Here is a 25,299-nt window from a genome sequence, read left to right as displayed (position 1 = left end):
CCAGCATTTGCAGTCCTCACTTTCTCCTAATAAATGCTGACCTGGACAGTGATACCCATACCTCATGGGTTAATTTTTACGTAATGCATTTTTAACCACCTGATCCACTGGCCCTGCTTCCTTCAAGGAACTGTGGCCATGCACATTCAGATTCCTCTGTACATACTAAGACTCTACCATTTATTGTGTACTCGCTTGCCTTGTTAGTCCCCTTAAATGCTTCACATCCTGCTTTTCAGGATTAAATCGATTTGCCACTATTCAGTCCATTTGACCAACTCCTCTATATTGTGCTTTCATCCATTTACCACAGCACCAAATCTTTTCACCTGAGAAGTTACCGATCATCCTTCTACATTTATATAGATCATTTAATGTTCACTGCAAACAGATAGCGACCCAAATCTTCCAGTGTGTTACTGAACCCAGGTTTCCAGTCAAAAAAGGAACATTGATCATTACCTTCTACCACCTACTGCTAAGCCAATTTTGGATTCAACCCTAACCCTCAGCCTATGGTAAGTAAATTTGCAGAACACACCTAAGTTGGTGGTATAATGGACAGTGAAGAAGGTTATCTCAAAAATACAATGGGACCGTGATTAGATGGCTATCAAGATAAATGTCAGGTGCTACACTTTGAAACGATAAATCGGGGCTAGACTTATATAGTTAATGGTAAGGTCCTGGGAAGTGTTACAGAACAAAGAGATCTTGAAGTACAGGTTCATAATTCCTTGAAAGTGGAGTCATAGGTCGACAGGATAGTGAAGAAGATGTTTGGTATACTTGCCTTATTGCTCAGTGCATTGAGCATCTGAGTTGGTCATGTTGCGTCTGTATGGAACATTGGAATGCTGTGTTCAGTTCTGGTCTCCTTGCTATAGGAAGGATGTTGTGAAACTTGAATGTTTTGAGAATTTCGAGAATTACGAGAATGTTGTCAGGGTTGGAGGATTTGAGCTACAGGGAGAGGCTGAATAGGCTGTGACTATTTTTCCCCTTTGCCTTTGAAGGGGTGACCTTTTAGAGGTTTATAAAATCATGAGGGTGAATAGTCAAGCTCTTTATCCTGTGGTGAGGAAGTTCAAAACTAATGGGCATAGATTTAAGGTGAGAGGGTAAAGATTTAAAAAGGGCCGAAAGGGCAACCTTTTTATGTGTGTATGAAACAAACTGCCAGAGTTTGTGGAGGCTAGTACAATTACAACATTTAAAAGGCATCCCAATAGATATTTGAATTGGAAGAATTTAGGGGGATATGGGCCAATTTCTGGCAAATGGGACTAGATTAATTTTGGATATCTGGTTGGCATGGGCAAGTTGACTGGAAGGGTCTGTTTCTGTGCTGTACATCTGTGTGACTCTAATTTGACAAATTGCCCTGGTTTTATCTTCTTGATCAATCTTCCATGCAGGACTTTGTCAAAAGCCTTACTACACTTCCCTCGCCTACACACTTGGGCCATCATCTCTTTAAGGTAATACAAAACAAAAAGAGAGACCAAATGACTGAAGCCATGGAAACTGTGATAAATATAATGGAAAAAGTACTGCAGTAAATTTGATATTAAACTGAAAACAATTGTGAGCATGAAAAATATTGGCCAGTTTTCCCTTTCCTAAACCGATGTGATTGAACAGTTCACACCAGGACGCTCCACAAACCTTTCTTCTCCACCCAGATAACCTTTCTGCCTCAAACATCTCCAGCATCCCATCTCTATACAGAAATTGGAAAATGATAACTCCTGATAGAATATTATGTTATATGTTCTTACTACAAATCAAATGTCAGGGACTGTTTCTTAAACATATATTGGTCTCAGGTAGAAGAGTGTGGAACACAAAAAGAAGAGTGACGTTTGAAATAATAAGCCACAGGCTGCTTGGGATCACATTTTTGACCAAATAGGGATATAAGAAATAAAATAAAGTGCCATCCAAATTATTTTATCTCACCGGCATATAGGAAATGCATTCTGAATTGTATGATAATATAATGGTTTTAAGAGGTCTATTTTCTGTGTTTCTTCTTTGAAAAGAGATTTTGATTCATCTGTTCAGAGCTGTCTCTTCCAGGCCAAAAAAGTAAACTGCATGTGAGGCCCTGCTTTTTTTTTAAGTTGGAACAATAGATGCTTCATGAATGGGTGGATTTAGGCTCCCTCAAAACTAGAGTTTTAGTTTAGCCTCCAGCAATTGTTGGGGTTTTGAACTTGGTTGTGGAAGCTGCCATACTTCTCTCTCCACCAGAAATTTCTCTTGGTGTTCTTTTCTCCTGGACTGAAAAAATATTGCGTGTGAGACAATCCATTTTACTGAATTTGTCTTTGCCAAGAATGTGTTTATAAGTTGCTACTATATTGGAAGAGTTGTTGTTTAATAGTTAGATAATCTATTATTCTGTTAAGTTTTCACAACAGAGTTGAAGTTATACAAATTCTTCTTTCTTTTTTCTGTATAAGGTAAGAATAAGGTAAGAATAAATTGTGTTTTGTGTAAAGCCAAGTAGTGTAACTAATCAAATTACACTTGGAACAAAGCACCTTATACTTATCTTTGAAAAGATAAAAGTCAGGGTCTAGGCTCACTCATTGTTTGTGTTTGAAGGAGATTTGGACTGGTGCATAATAATAGTAAATAAAGTCTTATACAACATGAGGAAATCATGAGGATTGCTTTGTATGTGTGCCCCATTATTTAAAATACTTACACTAACCTGTGAATGACTGAAGAATGCTAGTTCTTCTAGCATCCTTACAATAAATGTTAATCATTGGAAGCAAGAAAAGGATTTGATCAAAAAAAGCCCCAGGCCACCATTTATATCCTTTGGAATAATTTTTGTTAAAAACGCAGATATAAATGTAATACATGTTTAGACAATTAGGTGAAACTCCATTTTCATTTTGCATAAATATTGTAGATGATAGAAAATATTATCCCAAATGAATACCTGAAGTTACGGGGAAAAAAAATAAAAATTACATACTGTTTACTTGGTCAGTTCTATATGTTATATATTATAGAAATGTAACTTATCACCATGATATTTGTTTTACTTCAGATGATACTTCAAAAACAGCAGATGCTCGACTATCCTTGGATGACTTGTTCAGAATAGAGTTCACTATACATGACCCAGAAGTGAAGTGGATCAAAGGTATGTACTAAAAGTAATTACTCATAAAATGTCCATTTTAAAGCAATTCACAAAACTGTTTTTTCAGTTGTTCAAATTTATGAAATATCCATTATCAGGTTGTAAGTTTGCTCACTGAGGTGGAAGGTTTGTTTTCAGACATTTTGTCACCATACTAGGTAAAATCATCAGTGACCCTATGGTAAAGCGCTGGTGTTGTGTCCTGCTTTCCATTTATGTGTCTTGGTTTCTTAAAGTGGGTGATACCAGTTAGAGTTCTTTTTTTCTCACGGGATGGTAGATGGGGTCCAAATCAGTGGGTTTATTGATGAAGTTCCAGGTAAAATACCAGGCCTCTAGGAATTCCTGTGCGTGTCTCTGTTTGGTTTGTCTTATGATGAATGTGTTGTCCCAATCAAAGTTGTGTCCTTCCTCATCAGTATGTAAGGATAGTAGATATAGTAGGTCATGTCGTTTGGTGCTTAGTTGGTATTCATGTATCCTGGTGGCTATTTGTCTGCCTGTTTGTCAGATGTAATGTTTGTTACAGTTCTTGCAATTGTATTTTGTAAATGACATTAATTTTGCTAGTTGCTTGTACCAGGTCCTTCAGGTTCATTAGCCGCTGTTTAAGTGTGTTGGCAGGTTTGTGGGCTACTATGATGCCAAGGGACCTGAGTAGTCTGGATGTCATTTCAGAAATATCTTTGATGTAAGGTCATATGGTTAGAGTTTCTGGCCGCGTTGTCTCTGTTTGTTTAGTTTTGTTATTGGGAAATAGGCAGACTGTGTTTATTGGGTACTCGTTCTTCCTGAATACGCTGTATAGGTATTTTCCTTCGGCTGTTCGTAGTTCCTGGGTGCTACAGTGTGTTGTGGCTCATTGCAATAATGTCTTGATGCCGCTTCATTTGTAGGTGTTGGGATGATTGCTTCTGTCATTAAGTATTTGGTCTGTGCACAGGAATTTCTAGAGGCCTGGCATTCTAATTAGAACTCCATCAATAAACACATCGATTTGGACCCCTTCTACCATCCTCTGAAAAAGAACCGGAAATGATGTCACCCACCTTAAGAAGCCAAGACACATGATTTGAAAGTGGGAAATAACACCAGCGCTTCACCAGTGGCTCACTGATGATGTTACCTTGTATGGTGACAAAATGTCTGATAACAAACCTTCGAGCTCAGTGAGCAAACTTACAACCCGAACCTCAACCTGAGCTCCAAATCTTCTCAAAAGCACGTACCCATTATCATTCATAAGCTGTATTTAAGAACAGGCTATGAAAATGAATACATAAGGTTTGGTTTTGATCAGAATAAATTTGTCTGCTAATATTTAACTTTGTATGTACAGCTATTCAAAAGTACTACGTCAATGTATTTTTACATATGGACTCTATTGTTCACAACATGTTTGGAAGAAGAATGTTAGAATATTTTTTACATGCAGGAGACAGAGAGGTCTGCAGATGTTGGAGATCAAAGTTAAGAGTGTTGCTGGAAAAGCACAGCAGGTCAAACAGCATCTGAGGAGCAGGAAAATCGACATTTTGGGCTGGAGCCCTTCATCTTGTTGCAAAACAGGGAAAGAATTTATAATCAAGCTTGATGATCATATACCCATTGGCAATTATTACCTTTATTTTAATGTTTGTATTCTTGTTTCTAAATCATAAATTGAGAGTTTAAATTCTATTTCAGAGATTTCAGCACATTATTATACCAACACCTTTAGCAAATGCTCCATTGTCAGCAGTTCTATATTTCAGTTAAGATGTTAAATGACACCCTATATACCTCTCAAATGAGCCTATAAGATGCTACAGTATATTTCATGGAACAACATGAGATTTCCCATTGGAAGATCTGAAGAAGGGTCTCTGGACTCAAAACATTAACTATGTTTTCTCTCCAGCCATGCTGCCAGACCTGCTGAGTTTCTCCAGAAATTTTTGTTTTTGTTTGTGTTAGATCTCTAGTATTCACAGTTCTTTGTTTTTTTTTGAGATTCCCCACGGAGACTCAAAGTGACATTTATTGCTCAATAAACATCGTCAAAACAGCCACCTAATCATTGCCGTTTCTAAAACCTTGCCGTTTGCAATGTGACAGCTATGCTTCCCTCCATAACCAAAGTGACTACAATCAGGAAGTATTTCATTGGCTGTGAAGAGCTTTAAAATGTCTGAAGTTTCAAGAAAGTAATGTAAGTCTGGTATTAGAAAAAGCTCCATTTCATACACACATGATGTGCTGAGAAATTACAAAGAAGTTTGAAAGACTCACAGTGTGGTGTTTGGCTTTTGTAAGTAAAGAATGATAGGCAGACCTGAAAATTCTCTTTGATATGGCGGTAAAGGTCCCACTTAATACCAGTACAGTTTATCATCAGATACATGTGTTGTAATTGTATTTTCTCCAGTGTACATTGATAGCTGTCCTTCCAGCTGGCAATCCCATCTGATCAAGTGCACTTGACTGTTTTATTTTTGTAAGCTTCTCCAAATTTTTAATCTGAGATAAGTGACAATTTAATGCAAACCATCTGTAATAGCCTATTGATTGCTTCTCATCCAAAACATCTCAGTTTAATGCTTGCAAAACCAGCCTTTACAGTAAGCTCATTGAATATTGTGAGCCCATTTTCGGCTCATCATCACGCTTCAATGGATAAAAAGATTTCTGTGAGCATGACAACATTGCGATGAGACCTACTTCTCGTTTGTCTTATAACTGCATTAACTTCAGCTCGAGACAATATGACTTTGTTCATGAGCTGGTCTACTGCACTAATGCCAAAACAATAGCTTTTCTTTCTGTTTGCTTTTCAATAACAGTTCCATAAATACCTGTAAGCTGCTTAAAGTTTATATCAAGACATTGATCTTTGTATTAAGAAACCTTCGCCAATTACTGGTGAACGTAATAGTTTAAAGCCTGAAATTATCCTGAGATTTTTTTCAAATTCAGCATTATGTGGGGGAATTGGAAGATTTATGGCAAGGTAACAAAGGCCAAATGACAGTCCTTTTGATATGGTGAAGAGTAAAGTATCTTTTGTAACTACAATGATCCCAGTATTAATGCTGTATTATAATAGTTTGGTCAGGGGTGCAGTATGTTCTGGAGCACACGTCTTCAGGACTGTTGTAAGAATGTTGTCAGGTATTTTGCAGTATCCAACACCTTCAACCATTATTTGATAGTACATGGAGTAAATTGAATTGGTTGAAGATTAACATCAGTGATGCTGGGGGACTTCTGGAAGAGACCAAAATGGATCCTCCGCAGGACACTTCTAGTTGCAAAGTGTTATAAGTATTTCAGCCTTACCTTTTACGCTGAGGTGCTTAGCTCCCCAGTTGTTGAGTTGAAAGGTCAGGCAGCATCCGAGGAACAGAAGAGTTGACGTTTCAAGCATAAGTTCTGCTCCTTGGATACTGCCTGAATGGCTGTGCTTTTCCAGCACCATACTTTTCAACTCTGATCTCCAGCATCTGCAGTCCTCACTTCTCTTCCCGATTATTAAGGATAGGGATATTTGTGGAGCCATCAATAATAATGAATTGTTTAATTTTCCATCACCATTTATGACTGGAAATAGCTTAAATCTGATCCATCCATAATAGAATTATTTCGCTCTGTCACTTAATGTTTATGCAGTTTGGCAAGCAAGTGGTTCCATTTTAAGGTTTTTACCAAATTGATACCTCATCTTAGATATAACTTGTGCTGCCTCTGGCATGCCATCCTGCACTCTTTATTGAATTAGGGTTGATCACTTAGCTTGCTGTTAATTATAGAATGACAGATATGGTAAATTGTGTGGGAGTACAATTCTCCTGTAACTGATAGCACTCATAAGTTGTTGTGGACTAAGTATTGTGTTGTTCAAAGTATATCCAACATAACAGATTGTTAGTACTACACAATACATTGTAGGATATTCTCAATGTGAACACAAGACTTTGTACAATTTCTGTGTGGTAGTCACTCTTACCAGTACTGTCAAGGATAGATGCATCAGCAGCCAGCAGATTAGGAAGGATGAGATCAATTTTTTTTTTTATCTTGTTGGTTTCCTCACCATTTGATGTAGACCCAGTCTAGCAGCTATGTCCTTTAGCACACAACCAACTCATTCAGTTCTGGTGCTACTTGAGGCACTCTTGATGATGGACATTGAAGTTCTCCACCCAGAGTGACCTTGCCACTCTCAGTGCTTCCTCCAATTGATGTTCAACATGGAACAGTACTGATTCAACTGCAGGAGATTCCCTTTTCCATGCTTGACTGGATATCATGAGACTTCATGGGCATCACATTCAGTTTTCCAATCCTCTGGAAACCTTCCAAAATTCTGGAATATTTTGACCAATGCCTCCACTCTCTCTGAAGCCACTTCCATTAAAGCCCTTGGACGCAGGTCATCAGGTCCTGGTGATTAGTCTGCTTTTAATTCCATTATTTTGTCCTTTAGCACACAACCAACTCATTCAGTTCTGGTGCTACTTGAGGCACTCTTGATGATGGACATTGAAGTTCTCCACCCAGAGTGACCTTGCCACTCTCAGTGCTTCCTCCAATTGATGTTCAACATGGAACAGTACTGATTCAACTGCAGGAGATTCCCTTTTCCATGCTTGACTGGATATCATGAGACTTCATGGGCATCACATTCAGTTTTCCAATCCTCTGGAAACCTTCCAAAATTCTGGAATATTTTGACCAATGCCTCCACTCTCTCTGAAGCCACTTCCATTAAAGCCCTTGGACGCAGGTCATCAGGTCCTGGTGATTAGTCTGCTTTTAATTCCATTATTTTGTCAAATAATTTTGTCAAACACCATTTCTGAAAAAGGGTCACTGAAAACAAAATGTTAACTCTGCTTTCCCTCCACAGATGCTGCCAGACCTGTTGAGTTTTTTCCAGCAATTTCTGTTTTTGTTTTTGATTTCCAGCATCTGCAGTTTTTTTGGGTTTTTTTGTCAAATACTCTGTTCTTTGTGATAAATACTAATAAAATTTATTTCCTCCCATTAGTATATGGCTTATCTGTTATCCTCTACAGTGAAGACCAATATTGATTTAAAATATCTGCCATTTCACTGTCCCTATTACCAGTTCTCCAGTTTGTGTCAGCTGAGGGACCCACACTTACTTTAATAATTCTCTTTTTACATATCTGTAGAAGCTTTTTGCTTTTGCTAGCAAAACCAGCATTCATTACCCATCCCTAATTACCTTGAACTGCATGCTTTGGTCAGCTATTTTGAATGCCAGTTAAAAATGAATCACATTACTATGAGTTTGGAGTAACAGGAAGACTACAAGGATAGCACATTTCTGTACCTCACACCCCCAAGGGTATTTGTGAAACAGTTATTTTATGTGATAGTCACAGACAGTTGTCACAATCATCATAACTGAGACTAACTTTATATTCCAAATTTGTTAATTAAATTTAAATTGAACCAGCTGCCATGATGGAATTTGAACCATTATCCTGGGTGTCTCGATTATGAACCCAGTCACATTACTACAATGCTAGATATCTTCTAATCAACCTTTTTGTTGATGTTATTTGACTTGAACCTGGGCTTCCTGGCTCAGAGGTAGGGACACCACCACTGCCTCTCAAAAACCCCCAAAGTTATTAAGTGAACCACGTGTGACTTTACAACATGTTTAGGGTGAGAGGGGAAAGATATAAAAGAGACCAAAGGAGCAACTTTTTCACGCAGAGGGTAATACGTATATGGAATGAGCTGCCAGAGGATGTGGTGGAGGCTGGTACAATTGCAACATTTAACAGGCATTTGGATGGGTATATGAATAGGAAGGGTTTGGAGGGATAAAGGCCAGGTGCTGGCAGGTGGGACTAGGTTGGGTTGGGATGTCTGGTCGGTGTGGACGGGTTGGACCGAGGAGTCTGTTTTCATGCTGTGCATCTCTATGACTCTACATGGTTGCACAGTTGTCAGTTGATTGTTACTTTTGGATTTGCAATGGAGGGATTCAAACTTGGGTGTCTGGGTTACAAGTGCAGTGGCAATATCTTCACGCCATTGCTGCCACCTGATGCTTAAGACAGTGCTACTATTTACAGTTTATTCCTTCTTGTTGAAGCATCAAGAATGGACTTTAAAAAACTGATCATTAACCACAGAGTGTTTATTGTTTGTAATGTCATAACTTTACAAACGTTAAGTACATGATGTTTTTATTTATATAATATTTTAGTCAGTTATGTACAAGATTTAAAAGCAAGTGACCGATAAAGTTATTTAACATGAATCACCAAAGTTACACACAGAGTTCAATTTAACATTAATAAGTGATCAGTATTAATTGCGTCAATGATCAAAATCTGCAGTTTTTCTGAGAACAGTTCTTTAAACAGCTGAGTTAATAGCTGCCAGTGCAGTTTAATCATTGACTATCATTTGTATTAGTAACTACATTCTGACAAGCAGCTTAGCTGAGTAAACATCCCTCCTTCCTGGGGTGCAGTTATGATAACACAGTCAATAAACTCCTTTCAAAATACAGCCACCTGTATCAGTTAAACTCTTTGCACAAACCATGGTATTTGAACCAGCTTTACTTTCACTTTTTCACAACCTCCGATTAGTTGCAGGTAAGTGACCTTTCAGTTGAATTAATCAATCAGACTAAGACATGTACTTGTAGAGCTCATCCACTTCCTTATCAATCATCATTGATAGATGTGGAGATCTATGAATGTCATTGAGGTATTAAAGCATTTCTTTCCTCAAACAAGAAAACCTTGTGAAAACTAATGTTGTTCAAGGTCAATTTGCTTGAAATTTGCATGTGCTTCACATGTACTGGGTTAGAGTTTTGACCATTTTCCATGTTGAATCAGCCTAATCATCTTTTCTTACTAAAAAATAAAATGAACCAGATCTTTTGCAGTATTTATTTTGGAATTTCATCTGGAGGAAATAATTAAGTTGATTTTCAACTTGTCACCTGAGTGATAAACTGACATTGTAAATGTGCCTATTTTAATGAAAACTAAAATTGGGTGACTTCTAAAATGAATGGCACATCCAGAATGTTAGTCTTATAGGGCAATAAGATGAAAATTTACCTCGCTGACATTTAAAAGCTTTAAATTTTACAATTGATCAGTTCAAAAGATGTTACACTACAGAATGTCCACCTCCTTGCTGAGAGCAATGGCAAGAATGAAAAAAGAAATCAATAATCAAAAATCACACAATTTCTCCTCAAACCTTTTACTTGTAATTTCAGAATTTTATCCTGAAACTCCTTATTTTCATGTGTTTCCATCTCACCCCACTGACTAGAAGGTATTGGATGAGATGTTGGTAATTCAGCCCATCGAGTCCACTCCATCATTCAATGAGGTCATGTCTGATATGTTAATACTCAACTCCAATTTCCTGCCTTTCCCCCATATTCCTGGTGAAGGGCTTATGCCTGAAATGTCAACTCTCCTGCTCCTCGGATACTGCCTGACCTGCTGCGCTTTTACAGCACCACACATCTCAACTCTGACTATTGAGCATCTGCAGTCTTCACTTTCTCCTTTTCCCCAGAAACCTTGATCCCCTGTATCCCAGCCTTGAATATACTCTATAATTCACTCTCTACATCAAGCTGAAGTAAAGAATTGCACTGATTCACAACCCGTCATTATCTCACCTCCCACTTCTGATTCTCCTCCCCTCAGTGAGAAAATAAATAGCACCAAAACAATCAGACAAACAGTGTGTACCTCACAGCTGCTGCCAAATGGCTGTCCTGACCACCATGCAGCTGTTCCTTCTGCACAACATCCTACTAAACTCCCTGTCCAATGTCCTCTTTGACTCTTTATTCGCACAACTCGCCCTCAGTAAATTAGCAGCCTCATCTTATCAGCGTGTCTACTCTCAGGTCAACTTAACCATATTTCAAAACATTTTGGAGCTCAGGGAAGGATATATCTTCCAGGCAATTTTGTTTGCAAGGATCCACAGATCTGAATCATCTATGCACAATGCCTTTGCACTGACATGTTATGATATTTGCTTGCTTCCTTGGCAGTCTTTGATTTTTTTTTAAATTCATTCATGGGTGAGTGCAGTGGTGCTTAGGACTTAGTTGGAGGCTGCCAGTCTGTCTGGACAATATTCCTCTCTTAGCGCATAAGATCTTGAGTGCTCGGCTCCAAGCTACCAGCCTCTACTGTTTAATTTATTTTTAACACGAAGATAAAGATGTGCGCCAGCTTGTGATGGTGCAGTGCACTGAACAATCTATCTATCAGTCAGATAGACGGTAGACATATCACTTTATTGGTCTGTGCTACATCAAAGTCAGGGCTGAAAGATTTGTCAACAGCTTATGTGGTAAACATAATGTATGTGATGTGGGAAAGTGTCATTAGTTGGTTTAAATATCTGTGCCGGCAGTTAGAGGATGTTGCCACAGTCAATCAAGGGTTTGTCCTATTTCCCTCCAAGGGGCTGGCCACAGTCACTCCAACAAGTCAAGTACAAGCAGTTTTGGGGTTATTGTATGTCAGTCATGGTGTCATTGAAACATCAGTCTGATGGCAGGGTGAATGGCAATTCTTTCTACATTGCGAAAAAGAAATGAATTGAGTAAAATAAAAATAGATTAATGAGCAATTCGTGGTCATACATGAAAAGGAGGGATGGTGGAGTGTTCACAGTGCGTAGGAAGAACAAAGACCAGGAAAGGTTAGTAGTTTGGGAAGATGAGGGGGGTGAGACCGTTTGATTGAACATTATGCATGCAATAGTGAGAGACACAGTCAATGAGTCTTGATGAAAAGCATGTGCAGTGCCACTGTTAGTGTTTAGTGGTCTTAGTTTGTGAGATAAGTTTCCGATTTTTTCAAAGTTATCTTTGAAGTGTGCAAAAGATCATTGTCCAATTTTCAGCACTGCTGGGTGACCCTCTTCACTTGGGATTTAACACTGACCAACGCTGCAATTTCTGTCCAAGATGGCTGGGTCTGTTAGTGTGGCTTTTAATGGTCAGCTGAATAAAGTAACGCCCTCTTCTCCACCAATCTATCCAGAAACACCTCCAGATCTCTGACTTGCCTTTCATTTGAGATATTTCAACAGTTGAGTACCACAGTTGAGATGTAATTCCTGGCTTGCAGCACCTGAGATGGTGTGTGCAGCTGTGCTTTAAATATAATACAAGAAGTGTATAAGCTGGAAGATCCTAGCAAGTGAGAATTTCTGCTTTGCTCACTACAAGATTCTCTAAGAACCACGCCCAATATCTTGGTTACATGCTTAATGAGGAGAAAAGTGGAAGATCATTTGTGAAAGTTTGTCCCGTGGCCATAGCGAACACTATTAAACTCACTCACCATAATGCTTTAATTACAAATGTGACAATTTAAACCTTGTAGTACATTATCTGAATAATAAAAATAGTTTCTTCTTTGGCCTGTCAAGAATCAATCAAATCAATATGTACACCATAAACTAAGTAAACATTTGAGCCTAGGATTTGCCAGCATTGGTCATAATGAATTTAGTGTGTACATCATTATTACAGTTTTCATCATCCAACAACTTGTGATGAGAATATGTGCCCAAGTTGGTCAATTATCTTGTTGACAGTGACTATTGGTTTCCCAGTGGGTTTATTGGTTTGTCAAGAACTGTTGGCCTCTTTTGATTATAACTCACTCAGGAGAAATTTCCTGAACCTGAGGGGCAGTCAAGGACACAGAACATTGCCTGGTAAAATCCAACTCCATATATTATGGTGCATTGTAAGTTTGTTTATTTTATTGTTAAGTAATTCAATTATCATTAATCATTGCTCATTTAGATATAAAAAGGGTGATAATTTCTTATCGGCAGGAATTGTTTGTTCCCTGCATTGCTTTTATGGGCACAGGTTTGCAATGGACACAATTTTGCGAAATGAAATCTGCATGTGAAAGCATACTCTATAAATTTCCATTTAAAATTTCAATTAAAGATAATAGCTTCTTTGTGATAAAATGTAAAAAGAAGATTGTTAAAATTGAATACAATTCATTAAGAGAAATGAAATGTTATTTAAAATTTATTGGATCGGCGAAATCAAAGTTAATTGAAAAGCAGCCATACTTGTTAACACAATTCAGCCTTTCATTTGACATTTGTAAAATATTTCTAATTCAACAACACAATGTAATAACAATTGGGAACAAAAAACACTTTAGAGTCTTAGGATGGAATACTTCCAGCTTTAAAAGAGCAACACAATACATGTAAGCACATTATTTTGAATAAAATCTAAGTTGTTGGAGTATTGTACTATTTTAATTACAGTAAATGACTAAAATGATACCTTATGAAATCATTCCTTTAGTTGACTTGTAGTCACTATTGGAATAATTTTCTTTAGGTCCTTTTTTTTAATGACTTATCCTATAACAATCCTTTTTTGCCTTGCACTGTTTGTCTTTTAATCATTTAATCACTTTATCCAGTCATAGAACTTACTTTTTGTTTTGCATAAAATTATTGACAGCTGTTTCCACTTCTGAGAAAAGAACATGATTCGAAAATGTTTCTTTCTTCAAAGATGATGGCAGATGTATTTACATCATTTCAATTTTCATTTTACATTGTCAGCATCACAGTATTTTGCTTTGAATCAAAATAATTTTCATGTGGTTAATTTTCCAAATTAGATTGTCAGGTTTTCTTAAACTAATTAACAACACTTTTTTAAAAATGGTGTATTGAACTATGATATTGCTGGCTTGATATACCGATCCCAGTTTGTCCACTGTTTTGTTAAAAATAGCATTTAATCTTTCAGATAATTAAAATCATTGGAAACATTGTTTTTATTGCTATTATACAAATTACATATGAAATGCAAACAAAGTAATTGCTGACGGAGCTAATGCCATCAAACTGAAGGGCATCATCTTGGACAGTCACTTGAATATGTGAGTTCAGTTTACTTGTAAAACAGGACATGGAGGTCACCACCCCAACATAACATTGAGAGTGGTTGGTATTCTGCTCACAACAATACTTCAACAATTTTACTATGACAAATTATATGCATGACCCGATATTTCATACTGATTTAAGAATGAGAGAAAATATAGCGCACATTGCACATTTACACTCGTATGGTCATCTAACTTTTGTAAATGAGTTGACCATTTGATAGTTACATGATTAATTAATCATTAGTTGAATGATTAATGAGATATTTATCCTTAATTTTGTGTACAATGTTATTCTTAATTATTTCAGCTGATGTATTTGTGCATGGCAGAGGAAGCAGTCCCTTCATCAATGTATGTGATCTTTTCAGTCACCTGTATTGTTTTCACCTTGCAGTGTTCCTCACTAAATTAATTAGACTTATGTGCTTATTTAATATATTATCTGGTGTTATTATAGCCAAGAACACAGAATTGTCTTTGCTGACCACAGATCACACACCCACACATATGTTACTGTGAATTCATTGCTATGCTTTGCTCAGCAATAAATTCCATTCCAGCTTAGTTGGATGAGGTAGAGACAATGAATTGTGATATTGCATGTCTGGCTTATTTAGAGCAATAGTCCACTACCTTGATACCCTCCATTAAGGTAAATAACAATCCCAAAATTTACTGTCATTTTTAAAATTTCAGATGAATTGTTAATTTTCCCAAGGGTTATAATGAAGTGTCAGTATTAAATATTATGTTCTTTTGACTGATGTCTGCAATTCCAGTAGAGTCTTTTGAAAAAAAAAAGCAATCCCCATAATGAGAACAGAAAGAAAGCCATAGTGCAAGGTTTTTTAAAAAAATTATTTTACTCTAACAATCCAACTAAAATAATTCAAAAATACCTTTTAAATACAAAGGTAAATGTGACAAAATCTAAAATCTAAAAATCTAAATCTGCAAAAAAAAAAGTCATTTTAAATCATTAGTGCAATAATGATACAGCTCATGTAGTTACCAACACTTTCAGTCCTTCTCATACAAACATTGGACTACATGCAATCTTTCAGCCTCTCAGTTTGCAACTCAGCCTCCACTATGTAGGATCTTTCACTTCCCACTCAAATGTCTCAGTCCTTGAATTATGCTCACAAGCATATTCCATTTGGTGTCCCTGATGCAATTTCTGTTGGCAAAGTGAATATCAATGAACCGTCTCTCACTTGTATCTTCAAAGTCCTAATGACAAAATTCCCAAGGATTCCTTTCATCAATCATGTTAAACCATTTGGTGGGTTCTGACAACATGGAAACAGCAGCAATGGTCCTGTCAAAATCAAAGTACCTAACCTTTCCTGCTGTCAGCTTTTTGCTCTTTCCAACTGTATGACACATGGTGAAACAGTTGGTGCTCTATTCTTTGAGACCTCTTTCAATTCCAGAGTATGTTTGTGTTTTATGTGCTGTAGCGTGAGCACTACCAGCTTGTGGGTCAGGTAATTTGTTTACATCATCCTCTTTCCTTGAATGGAGTTAAGGGCTTACTTGCTTCACAGTAGTGAGGGAATACTTTGAGTGCGGCTTAATGAAAACAGGCTCTTGTCTTCAACAAAATGTATTTTGTTTCATGATGGAAATTGGATACAAGTTGCAATTGTAAGATTTTAAATTGGGCAAATCTAACAAGGGTTCCAACTGCTTTGGAATCCCAGTGCACATGTTGGTACACAGTAGCCTTTTAAAGATAGCCCAGATGTAAGAGATGCCAGTCTGTGAGCAGATACCCACTGAGTGGTAAGTTGTTTTGACAATGGAATACATTAAGATGGGACTGGAATCGGATGCAAGGGTTCCGATAGGGGAGAAGTAGGTAATTAAATCAGATACATTGGATACAAAATGGTACAATGAAACTTTAGGATTACTTATGTATTTACAGAGGAACAAAAATAACAAAAATAACATCCCAATAATATGGAGGAACAGAGTATCTAATGGGAAGCAAGAACTGAAATTAACTAAATTAATAATAATAGGGAAAAAGGTATTAGGAAAACTAAGACGGTTGAAGTCAGATAAATCCCTAGGGCCAGATAAGCTTCATTTCAGAGTATTTAAGGAATTGACCAAGAAATAGATGTGCTCATGATTATCGTCCAATATTCTATAGACACTGAGACAGTTCGAGTGGATTGCAAGGTAGCTATTATAATCCCACTATATTTAAGAAGACAGGCAGAGAGAAAACAATGAACTATAGATCAGTTAGTTTGATATTGATAGTGGTAGAAAAGATTCTTTACAAAGTCCTGAAGAAGGGTCACTGGACCCAAAATGTTGACTCTGCTTTCTGTCTACAAATGCTGCCAGTCCTGCCGAATTTCATCAGCAATTTTCTTTTGTTTCAGATTTCCAGCACATGCTTTTTTTTTTATTTTACCCTATTCCATATAGTATTGTTTTACTATAAATTATTTGTAATTTCCTCACCCTTGATACTGGAAGGCTATGGTAGATTCCATGGTGACTAATTATTTACCTAAGTAATCTTTTTTTTTCTTGTGAAGCTAGTCTGAATGGTCAGGAATTTCCCTTTTGGGTTTTCACAGGATTTCTGATGGGGAGTGTAACTTTAACCTCAGAGCTCATTCCATTAACTCCTGTCAATCATCAGGAAACTTAGTAGTTATTAAGCATATCTGCCAAATATGCAAAAAGAGGACTGTATTCAAACAATAACCTCACATCGAACAATTCAACTCATTATTGCTACCATGATAATGCTTGATATGTGCAAGATTTTTGGGGTGTCCCAGCCTAATTAGTTGAAGTATTAGCAGGGGACCTGACCAATGTCGGCTGCCCTGTGGTCATTTAAAGCTTCATGGAACATTAATTTGTTGGAGGCAGGATTTGTGCCCCTCACTCTGAAAGATGTTTAATAAGTACATAAGATTACTTGATAAGATAAGAGCTTGTGATCTTGGAGATAGTGTGTTAGCATGGATAGAAGATTTGAGAGTGTGGTGCTGGAAAAGCACAGCAGGCAAGGCAGCATCCGAGCAGCAGGTAAAAAATAAAACAGATTTCAGGCAAAAGCCCTTTATCAGGGATGAGGCTTATGAGCCAAGGGGGTAGAGAGATAAATGGGAGGGCGGTGCGCCCTGTAGGGGGGGGAAGGTAGCTAAGCATGCAATAGGTAAATGAAGGTGCAATAGGTAAATGAAGGTGGAGGTAATGGTGATAGGTTGGAGAGGAGGGTGGAGTGGATAGGTGGAAAGGAAGGTGGACAATTCATGAGGGTGGTGCTGAGTGGAAAGTTGGATCTGGTGTAAGGTGGGGGGAGGGGAAGTGAGGAAACTGGTGAGATCCACATTGATCCTGTGTGGTTGGAGTGTCCCAAGGCGGAAGATGAGACGTTCCTCCGAAATTCTGAAGATTGGCTAACTAACAAAAGATGGCAGGTTGGGATAAAAAGAGATATACAGGCAGGCTAACTGAGTGGAAGAAAACTTGGTAGTAGAGTATTAAGGAGGAAGGTTTTGTGAAGTTGTGTACTTTGGCTGGACAAACAGAGTTGCTAAATATTATTTAAATTGAAAACAATTGCAGGAAGATGCAGGACCAAGGGCTTTGGGGGTCCTTGTGTGCATCACAAAAAAGCTAGCTTTGTGAGTCAGCAGGTAATAGGGAAGGTAAATTGAATTTTGACCTTTATTTCGAAGAGAATGTAATATAAAAAATAGGGAGGTCTTACCAAAACCACACAAGGCATAGTCAGATCACAACTGGAATATTGTGAAAAGTTTTGTTCCCCTAACCTAAATACAGATACTTTGGCATTAAAGCCAGTCCAGAAATAGTTCACTAGATTTTTATTTGTTGAGACGTGGGTGTCTCTGACTGGTCAGCATGATTGGCTGTCTCTACTTGCCCTTGAGAAGATGAGCTGCCTTCTTGAACTGCTGTAGTCCATTACTGTAGGTAGACCCACAATACCCTTAGGGAGGAAATTCCAGCATTTTGACCCAGCAACAGTGAAGGAGCAGCAATGTATGTCAAAATCAGGATGGTGAGTGACTTGGAGAGGATCTTGAAGGTGGTGATGTTTCCATGTACCTGATGCCCTTGTCCTTCTAGATAGAAGTGGTCATGGGTTTGGAGAGTGCTGTCTGAGGATCTTTGGTGAATTACTGCAGTACATCTTATAGATTGTACACACTACTGCTACTGACCATCGGTGGTGGAGATAATGGATGGCTATGGATGATTGTGCCAATCAAGCGAGCTGCTTTGTCTTGGATGGTGTCAAGTTTCTTGAGTGTTGTTGGAGCTACATCCAACCAGGTAAGGTTGATTCAGGCTGTGAAGGGTTTTCTTATGAAAGTGGTAAATTGATTTTGTACTATTTTGACTTCAGACAAATTTGAGGAGATGTGGAAATGCACAATATTCTTAGGGGATTTGACAGGGTAGATGTGGAGAGGCTGTTTTCCCTTGTGGCAGACTGGACCCAAGGACATAATTTCAGGGTGTGCATTCAAGATTGAGAGGAGAAGGAAATTCTTCTCTGAAGGTATTGATGCTGTGGAATTCTTTACTGCAGAGAGCTGCCATGATGGGGTCATTAGGTATATTCAAGATTGAGAGACAGATTTTTAATTAATAATGAGATCAAGAATTATGGGGATAAGGCAGGGAAACCAAATTGAGGATTATTAGAGCAGCCAAGATCTCATTGGGGCCTTCTCTGCCATTCAATGGGGCTGACTGGCCTACTTTTACCCCTGACTGCAATGGCCTTATCATCAAGGAGCTGCCAGGCAATCTGATTGTTCAGCAGTTGTGTCTCCCAAAAAGTGCGATTCGGGAGTAGTGGACACTGCTGGATCTCTGACCAACCTGACCAATCTAAGCGACAGAGTGGACAGAGGCATGTAAGCCTGGGGTCTGGGGTTGGAAAAAGTGTGGGTGGAGATTAGAACACTTCTATAGGATGTATCTATTTCTAGAAATGGGGACAATGATGGTGCCCCCAATCCAATAGAAACCTGTACAATTGAGGCCCAAGCAGGTAAAACTGAATGCCTGATAATGAAAGATATTTCCAGGGACACTGCTGAGAAATTTGAAAGTGTTTGATGGATGTCCTTTATTAAATATGGGAAAGACATTTGTGACTCCCATTTAAATTTTGAGCTTCCAGCAATTTAGGTGTTATTAATATTTATTGGTTCATTAATGAGCCAAACTAAAGATTCCTCTGTGAGTGGGTGAGTTTCTACATGGACGTCATCCCACCTCCAACATAATTACAGGAGGTTTTCCTTTGTTGGGAGATTGATTATTGTTGTATGTCCAGTGATTGAGTGGACTCAGCCAACTTGTTTTTGTGCTATGCCTAACTGAATTAAATTCCACCTCCCCATCTTTATTCCAAATATTTTCCATCTCATTTCCAGTTTCCAATGAGACATTGTGCTCGGTTTCTCTGCAGCAGATGCCAAACATCAAAGTAACGATTTGTATCTATGTCTCCAATCGTACCACGCCCCCCCCTCCCATCTCAACTTGCCAAAATTGGCCAAAATGATATGGGAACATTCACCATGATTGGTGATAAGTAGTTAGGTGAGCACACAGCTCACCACTCAAATTCTACTGAAGCTGAAAATCAAGCTCTGAAAACCTATGGATAAGGTAATCACAGCTAAATGCAATTCTGCCTCCAGCTGACATCCATACTGATATACCACTTTGCACTTTAGGCCATTATATAAATGGCCAGGAATAATCCTAACCTTTAGTTGCATCTGCACTTGCTCATGGAATTGTATTATTATTTGCCACCTGCTCAGAGGTCAACAAAATTAGCATGACCCAGGAATGAGCACATTGCTTCCACTGTTGCGATGGGATATAAAACCAAGTTGCAACTGCCCAGTAAACCCTTGCAAAGCCATCTTATTTAAGATTTAATGGAACCACGATTTTCTCATTATAAGAGGATATTCACCTCACTTTGTTAGATATTGGAAAGATTTCTGAATTAGCATGTCACAGCAAACTTTTAGTTTCTCCATGGGTAATCTAAATATACCAATCAAGTTCACAGCATGTATAGATAGGAACATGCTCTTGAGTTTGGAAATTAGACATTTTTAGAAAAAAGTAGCCATAACCAGAGTCCTGGAGAATGGTCTGACCTCTGCCAGTCTCTACATTTGTCGCTAAATGGAAAATACATTTTATCAAATATCGTGTGTTCAGATAACTATTTATCCTGCTCATTCAAAAACTTCAGCCTTGACATAAAAAGTAATAATGTTCAATTATTTGTCAGCTAGCTAATAAAAAAACTAAAATATGACTCCTGTAAAGAAATCGTGTGGAAACCATTGTTGTATTTTCTTTGGAATAATAACGTTGATTTTTTATCGTCAATAAAAAAGAACAAAATTTCTACTTAATGTGCTTAACAGCTTTGAATGGAGTTGCTTTAGAAGATCATTTCTTCATTGTGCTTCAAGGAACTATTATTTCACACCTCAGGAAGCTGTGCTTTCATAATGGGCAATGCATTTCTGAATAGTTTTCTTGCAGTAATTGTTTGAGGTTTGGTTATGTACCATTTTAAATGCTTAGCAACACAATAGCAATCGGATAGGTCTTGTACTTTTGTATAAACTCACTCAGTAACTTGAAAACTGCAATACTTTTATTTAGAAAATATTCAACACACCCAAAGCGAAGTTTTAAATACATTTTACTGAAACTGAAACTTGAAATAGTGTCACCTGAATTTCTGGCATTTTATTGTAATCTCCAACCAGAACCTTTACTATTACTATTACATTGTGGATCTACCTACAGCACCAAGAAACCACTTATCACAGTCTTCTGAAGGGCAGCTAGGGACAGGCAATAAATGCTGGGCCAGCTAATATGCTCATGAATAAGATATAACTACAATAGAAATATTTATAAAGTGCTATCAAAGCAGGCAAAAGCAAACCTTGACATCAACATTGAACCCTGAATTGAAGTCAATGGTAAATAAAATGTGGAAGAATGAAGATAGGGAGTCCATCTGATTGAATCTGCCCATGGGAAACTGACAACTAAATTTACACTTCTTGTCTTCAGATATCACAAAAGGAAAGTATATAGATTAGAACAGGTCACTCCAATCAAGTTTTCTAGTCCTTTCACCACCCTATTCAACATTTCAAGTAGCATTCTCCGGAAGTTTCCTTCTCAGTCTCAACCTTTCTACAGGTTTTGTCAGCATTGATAACACCAGGATCCATTTTTGTTTCTCACCCTATCTCCATCTCTGTAGGACTGCCCTTCTATTTCCACTCTTCTCAAATCAATCTTAATCAGACTATCTCTCATGGTACCTCTTTTTCTGAACCCACAAAATTGCTTATGGATTCTCAAGGATCTAACTTTGATCCTGTTGTTTTCTCTATTTGAGTGGAACATAGACTCAGAAAATGGACAAGGGCTGAAATCCTACATGCAGAAGGCAGTGGACTAAGTTTTTTTCTTCCTTGGTGTTGCATGAGTTATAATGAGAAAGATGTGAAAACATGGTAAGAATGAAAATATCAGAGGCCTAACTTCAAGAAAAATGTCTGCAATTATTTTTCTCCTTGTGCTTTAAACAGCAACTTCAGAACCTGGCTTTTGGGCATCTACCTTATTTCATTATATTTGCACCATATTTTTAAAAAACCCTTAGTTATGCACCATTTCCAATCTGTTCTCCTTTCCCGAGAAGGCACAAATTCCCACCACGTAAGGCAGAGTGAGAACCTGGTGGCTGCACCTCACCAAATCCTTGTCCTGGCCATCACCCAAGTAAGGCTTCAACACAATGTCTCAGCATTGTCAATAATCATCATGCTACTTGACCCTTCTTGTACACAAGTCAGCATCAGCAAATCACCAGTCTTACCATATCATTATGCCTGCTCTTGGTGCACCACAAAAAGACTTCAGACATCTAACGGTTTGCTTTAGAAGTCAGGCAAATCAAAGATTTGTATGCTTCTTTCAAGACACTATGCATGCAGGGACACACATCCTTCTTATGCATTTGCACAAAATGCTCTTATACATCTTCATTTGCATTCTTGCTGCTCACTTACTTTGCACTTACTTAGAAGTTGCCAGTCTCATTCCTTAGTGCTCAGTTGCAGGCTGCTGTCCATTTGGCTTACAATGCTTTTTAATGCAGAGTGCAAGGTAAGCAACTTGTCGATGTGTGGAGTGCTGAACAATCAAATGGGATGGACATGTTGTTATATGATGCTGTGCTGCATCAATGTCCCATCTGAAAAAGGAAGGAATTGAGTATGATGCCAGTGGATAGAAGAGTAGTCAGTCATGATGCAGGAACTGGAGAGGTGGTAAGTGATCCCCATTGATTGAGAAGGAAAATGCAGAGGACAGGAAGGGTTTGTAGTTTGGATGGATGAGGTGTGCGTGTGTGCGTGTGTGTGTGTGTGTGTGTGTGTGTGTGTGTGTGTGTGTGTGTGTGTGTGTGTGTGTGTGTGTGTGTGTGTGTGTGTGTGTGTGTGTGTGCGCGCAACGGTGAGAGTCATAGTCCATGAGCCTTAGTGAGAGGTGCATTTATTTGCAGAGTTAAAGTGAGTGCTGACCATGTCAGGTTGGGCTTTCTTAATTGGCCCTTGTTAACAATTCCAATCACGACCTCATCAATGAGGGTAACCTGGTTCCAATCACTACAAAAGGGAAATCAGCAGGACACAGAACAAATCGAATGTACCATTGAATTGTGCAGTAAAGAAGCACAGCATCTGAAGTACCTCCACCAGCTCTTTGAAATCCAATCGGTTCACACCCGCTCTTTCCCCCACAATCCTTTGTTTATACCTTTCCAGGTATGTATCTAATCTACATTTGAAGCTTGCTCAGACATCTGCTTTTCTCACTCTTTAAGAAGTACAATTTATGCCACAAACAAACACTGTGTTAGTAATTTACTCCTCACTTTCACTCTTGGTATTTTGTCAATTAACTTAAATTTGTCTTGTTACTGACCCCATTGCTGACAGTAGGAGCAATTTCTTCTCATCTCCTCTTGCCAACTCATCATAACTTGGAAAATTTCTCGTTTCTCTTCTGCCTACTTTGTTTTGAGGAGAATAGCTTTAAACTTATTGTTGACATTTAGTCTGTAGACACCATTTGATGCTGACATTGTAAGTAGAGCTTTCAACCTTGCTAATAAGTCAGTCAAAACATCACATATATTTTCCTCATTGCTATAGCTACCTTTAACCCTTTGAATTGAAAGAAATATCACTGTTAAACTATTTCAAAATTTTGCAAAAGTAATGCTTTGGCACTGATATGCTGCAGATGCATATTTTGAAGTACACTACTCCAATTTGTGTTGAAGGAAAAATTGAGCTCTCTTGATCAATGCAAAAATGTGGTCAACTGGAATATCAATCTAATTTGGGTGAAGTAACATGATCCTTTTCTGTATTATATATTGGGCAACTTCTTAAATTTCAGCTACTGATGGAAAACCATTGCAATAATTCTAAACTGTGAGGAGAAGGTAGAACTCCAGAAGGATATAGGCAAGTTGGTGGAGTGAAGCCTGGCGGCAAATGTGTTTCATTACAGAGAAGTGTGAGGTGATGTATTTTAGTTTGGAAGAAAAGTGAAAGACAATGTAAAATAGGGCATATAATTCTAAAGGGGTGCAAGTGCAAAGGGATCTGGGTGTATATGATTGGAGATGGGCTGGCCAAGTAGATAAAGTAGTAAGTAAAGCTCAGTGCCCTCTGCTTTATTAATAGAGGTACAGGATACAAGAGCAAGGAGGTGATGTTGAACTTGTACATGACAATTCTTAGGTCTCAGCTGGAGTGCTGGGTGCCACATTGTAGGGAAGATGTGAACACTTAGGAAAATAATGTGAAGACGTATATAAGAATGTTTCCAGGAATGAAGAATTTCAGTTGTGGGGATAGATTGAAGAGGTTGGGACTGTTGCCCTTGGAGAGAAAGCTAAGAGGAGATTTGGTTAAGGTTTTCAAAATGATCAGCAAGATAAAGAGAAAAACTGTTCTTGATCATTAAAAGGAACAAGAACAAAGGGATATAAATTTAAAATGATCATCAAAAGAAGTAAGGCTAAAGTGAGGAAAAATATTTTCACTCAGTGAGTAGTTAGGAATGCACTCCCTGGAAATGTGGAAGGTAATGATGCTCATTCAGTAAGCAGGTGCATGAATGATGGGACAAATGGCCGCCTTATGCATATAACACTTGTATGATTCCATGAGCTACTGTTCACTGGCAAAGGAAGGCTTAATTGGTGTATATTAGGTCAATCTGTTACCATCAGTTTTCAGCCTAAATCTATAATGTACAATCTGTTCCATTGTCTGAAATCTTTCATTCACCTCAATAGCTGGTGTTTATTTTTTAAATATTATGCTTATTTTACTATTTCTGAGCGCTACATCCTCAGGAGCTGCTAATTCATATTTCATTAACCACATTGTATGCCAGTCACTTGTATTCATTATCTTATGAAAATGCTGACATTTTGGGTCATTATAGGTAGGGGTGAAAAGACGCCCATTGCTGCTGACATTAAAATCTTTGATTTATGGAATAACTGACTGGATGATAGGTTGAGCCATCATCGCAAAGAATTTTGTCAGCTATTTGAACGCATTTCTTTCTCATCAACAATATCACAGATTGCGTATCCGGCAAACCAACAGAAATAAACTATACTACACAGCCTATTATGTTTTCTCATGTTCGCAAATGTAATTTCCATAACTTCTCCTAAATTAACAAGAAATTAATGAGTCAGTGCCTTTGAACTACGATCTTATTTAGGTAAAAGTGCTAAATTTCTGGGTTTGCATTATCAGTAGGATGTCTCTTCCTCCAGTCTCTGAGCACAAAATCATAGGCATTCTCCTCAGAAATTTCATTGATTTAATTTAAATGGATAGTGAAACAAAAGCGGTATGACCTTAGTTTTCAAAGTGTATGGCTGCCTCCCAGAGGGCTGTGAACTCAGAAAGCAAACCCAACATAATCAGTATCAGCTATTGTTGGATGTAAAAGTATTCAGAATATAAATAAATAAGTAACATAAAATTATAT

The 25,299-nt window shown here is 37.9% G+C and overlaps 1 protein-coding gene across 2 annotated transcripts in view; it reads left to right on the top strand.

Annotated features, from left to right (window-relative positions):
• Positions 1–25,299, top strand: part of dpp10 (dipeptidyl-peptidase 10 (non-functional)) — a 1,734,026-nt gene that overhangs the window by 1,003,390 nt on the left and 705,337 nt on the right. For both annotated transcript variants that reach the window (XM_087989191.1, XM_087989192.1), the window contains exon 3: positions 3,071–3,166. In XM_087989191.1, the coding sequence (XP_087845317.1) occupies positions 3,071–3,166 (96 nt within the window). The remainder of the gene's footprint in view (positions 1–3,070; positions 3,167–25,299) is intronic.

Source organism: Chiloscyllium plagiosum, unplaced genomic scaffold (genome assembly GCF_037043375.1).
Source record: "Chiloscyllium plagiosum isolate Xiang-an unplaced genomic scaffold, Cpla_swu_hap1 HiC_scaffold_7, whole genome shotgun sequence".
Lineage (NCBI taxonomy): Eukaryota > Metazoa > Chordata > Chondrichthyes > Orectolobiformes > Hemiscylliidae > Chiloscyllium > Chiloscyllium plagiosum.
The sequence above is the reverse complement of the archived record's forward strand: the minus strand, read 5'-3'. Positions and strand labels throughout refer to the sequence as shown.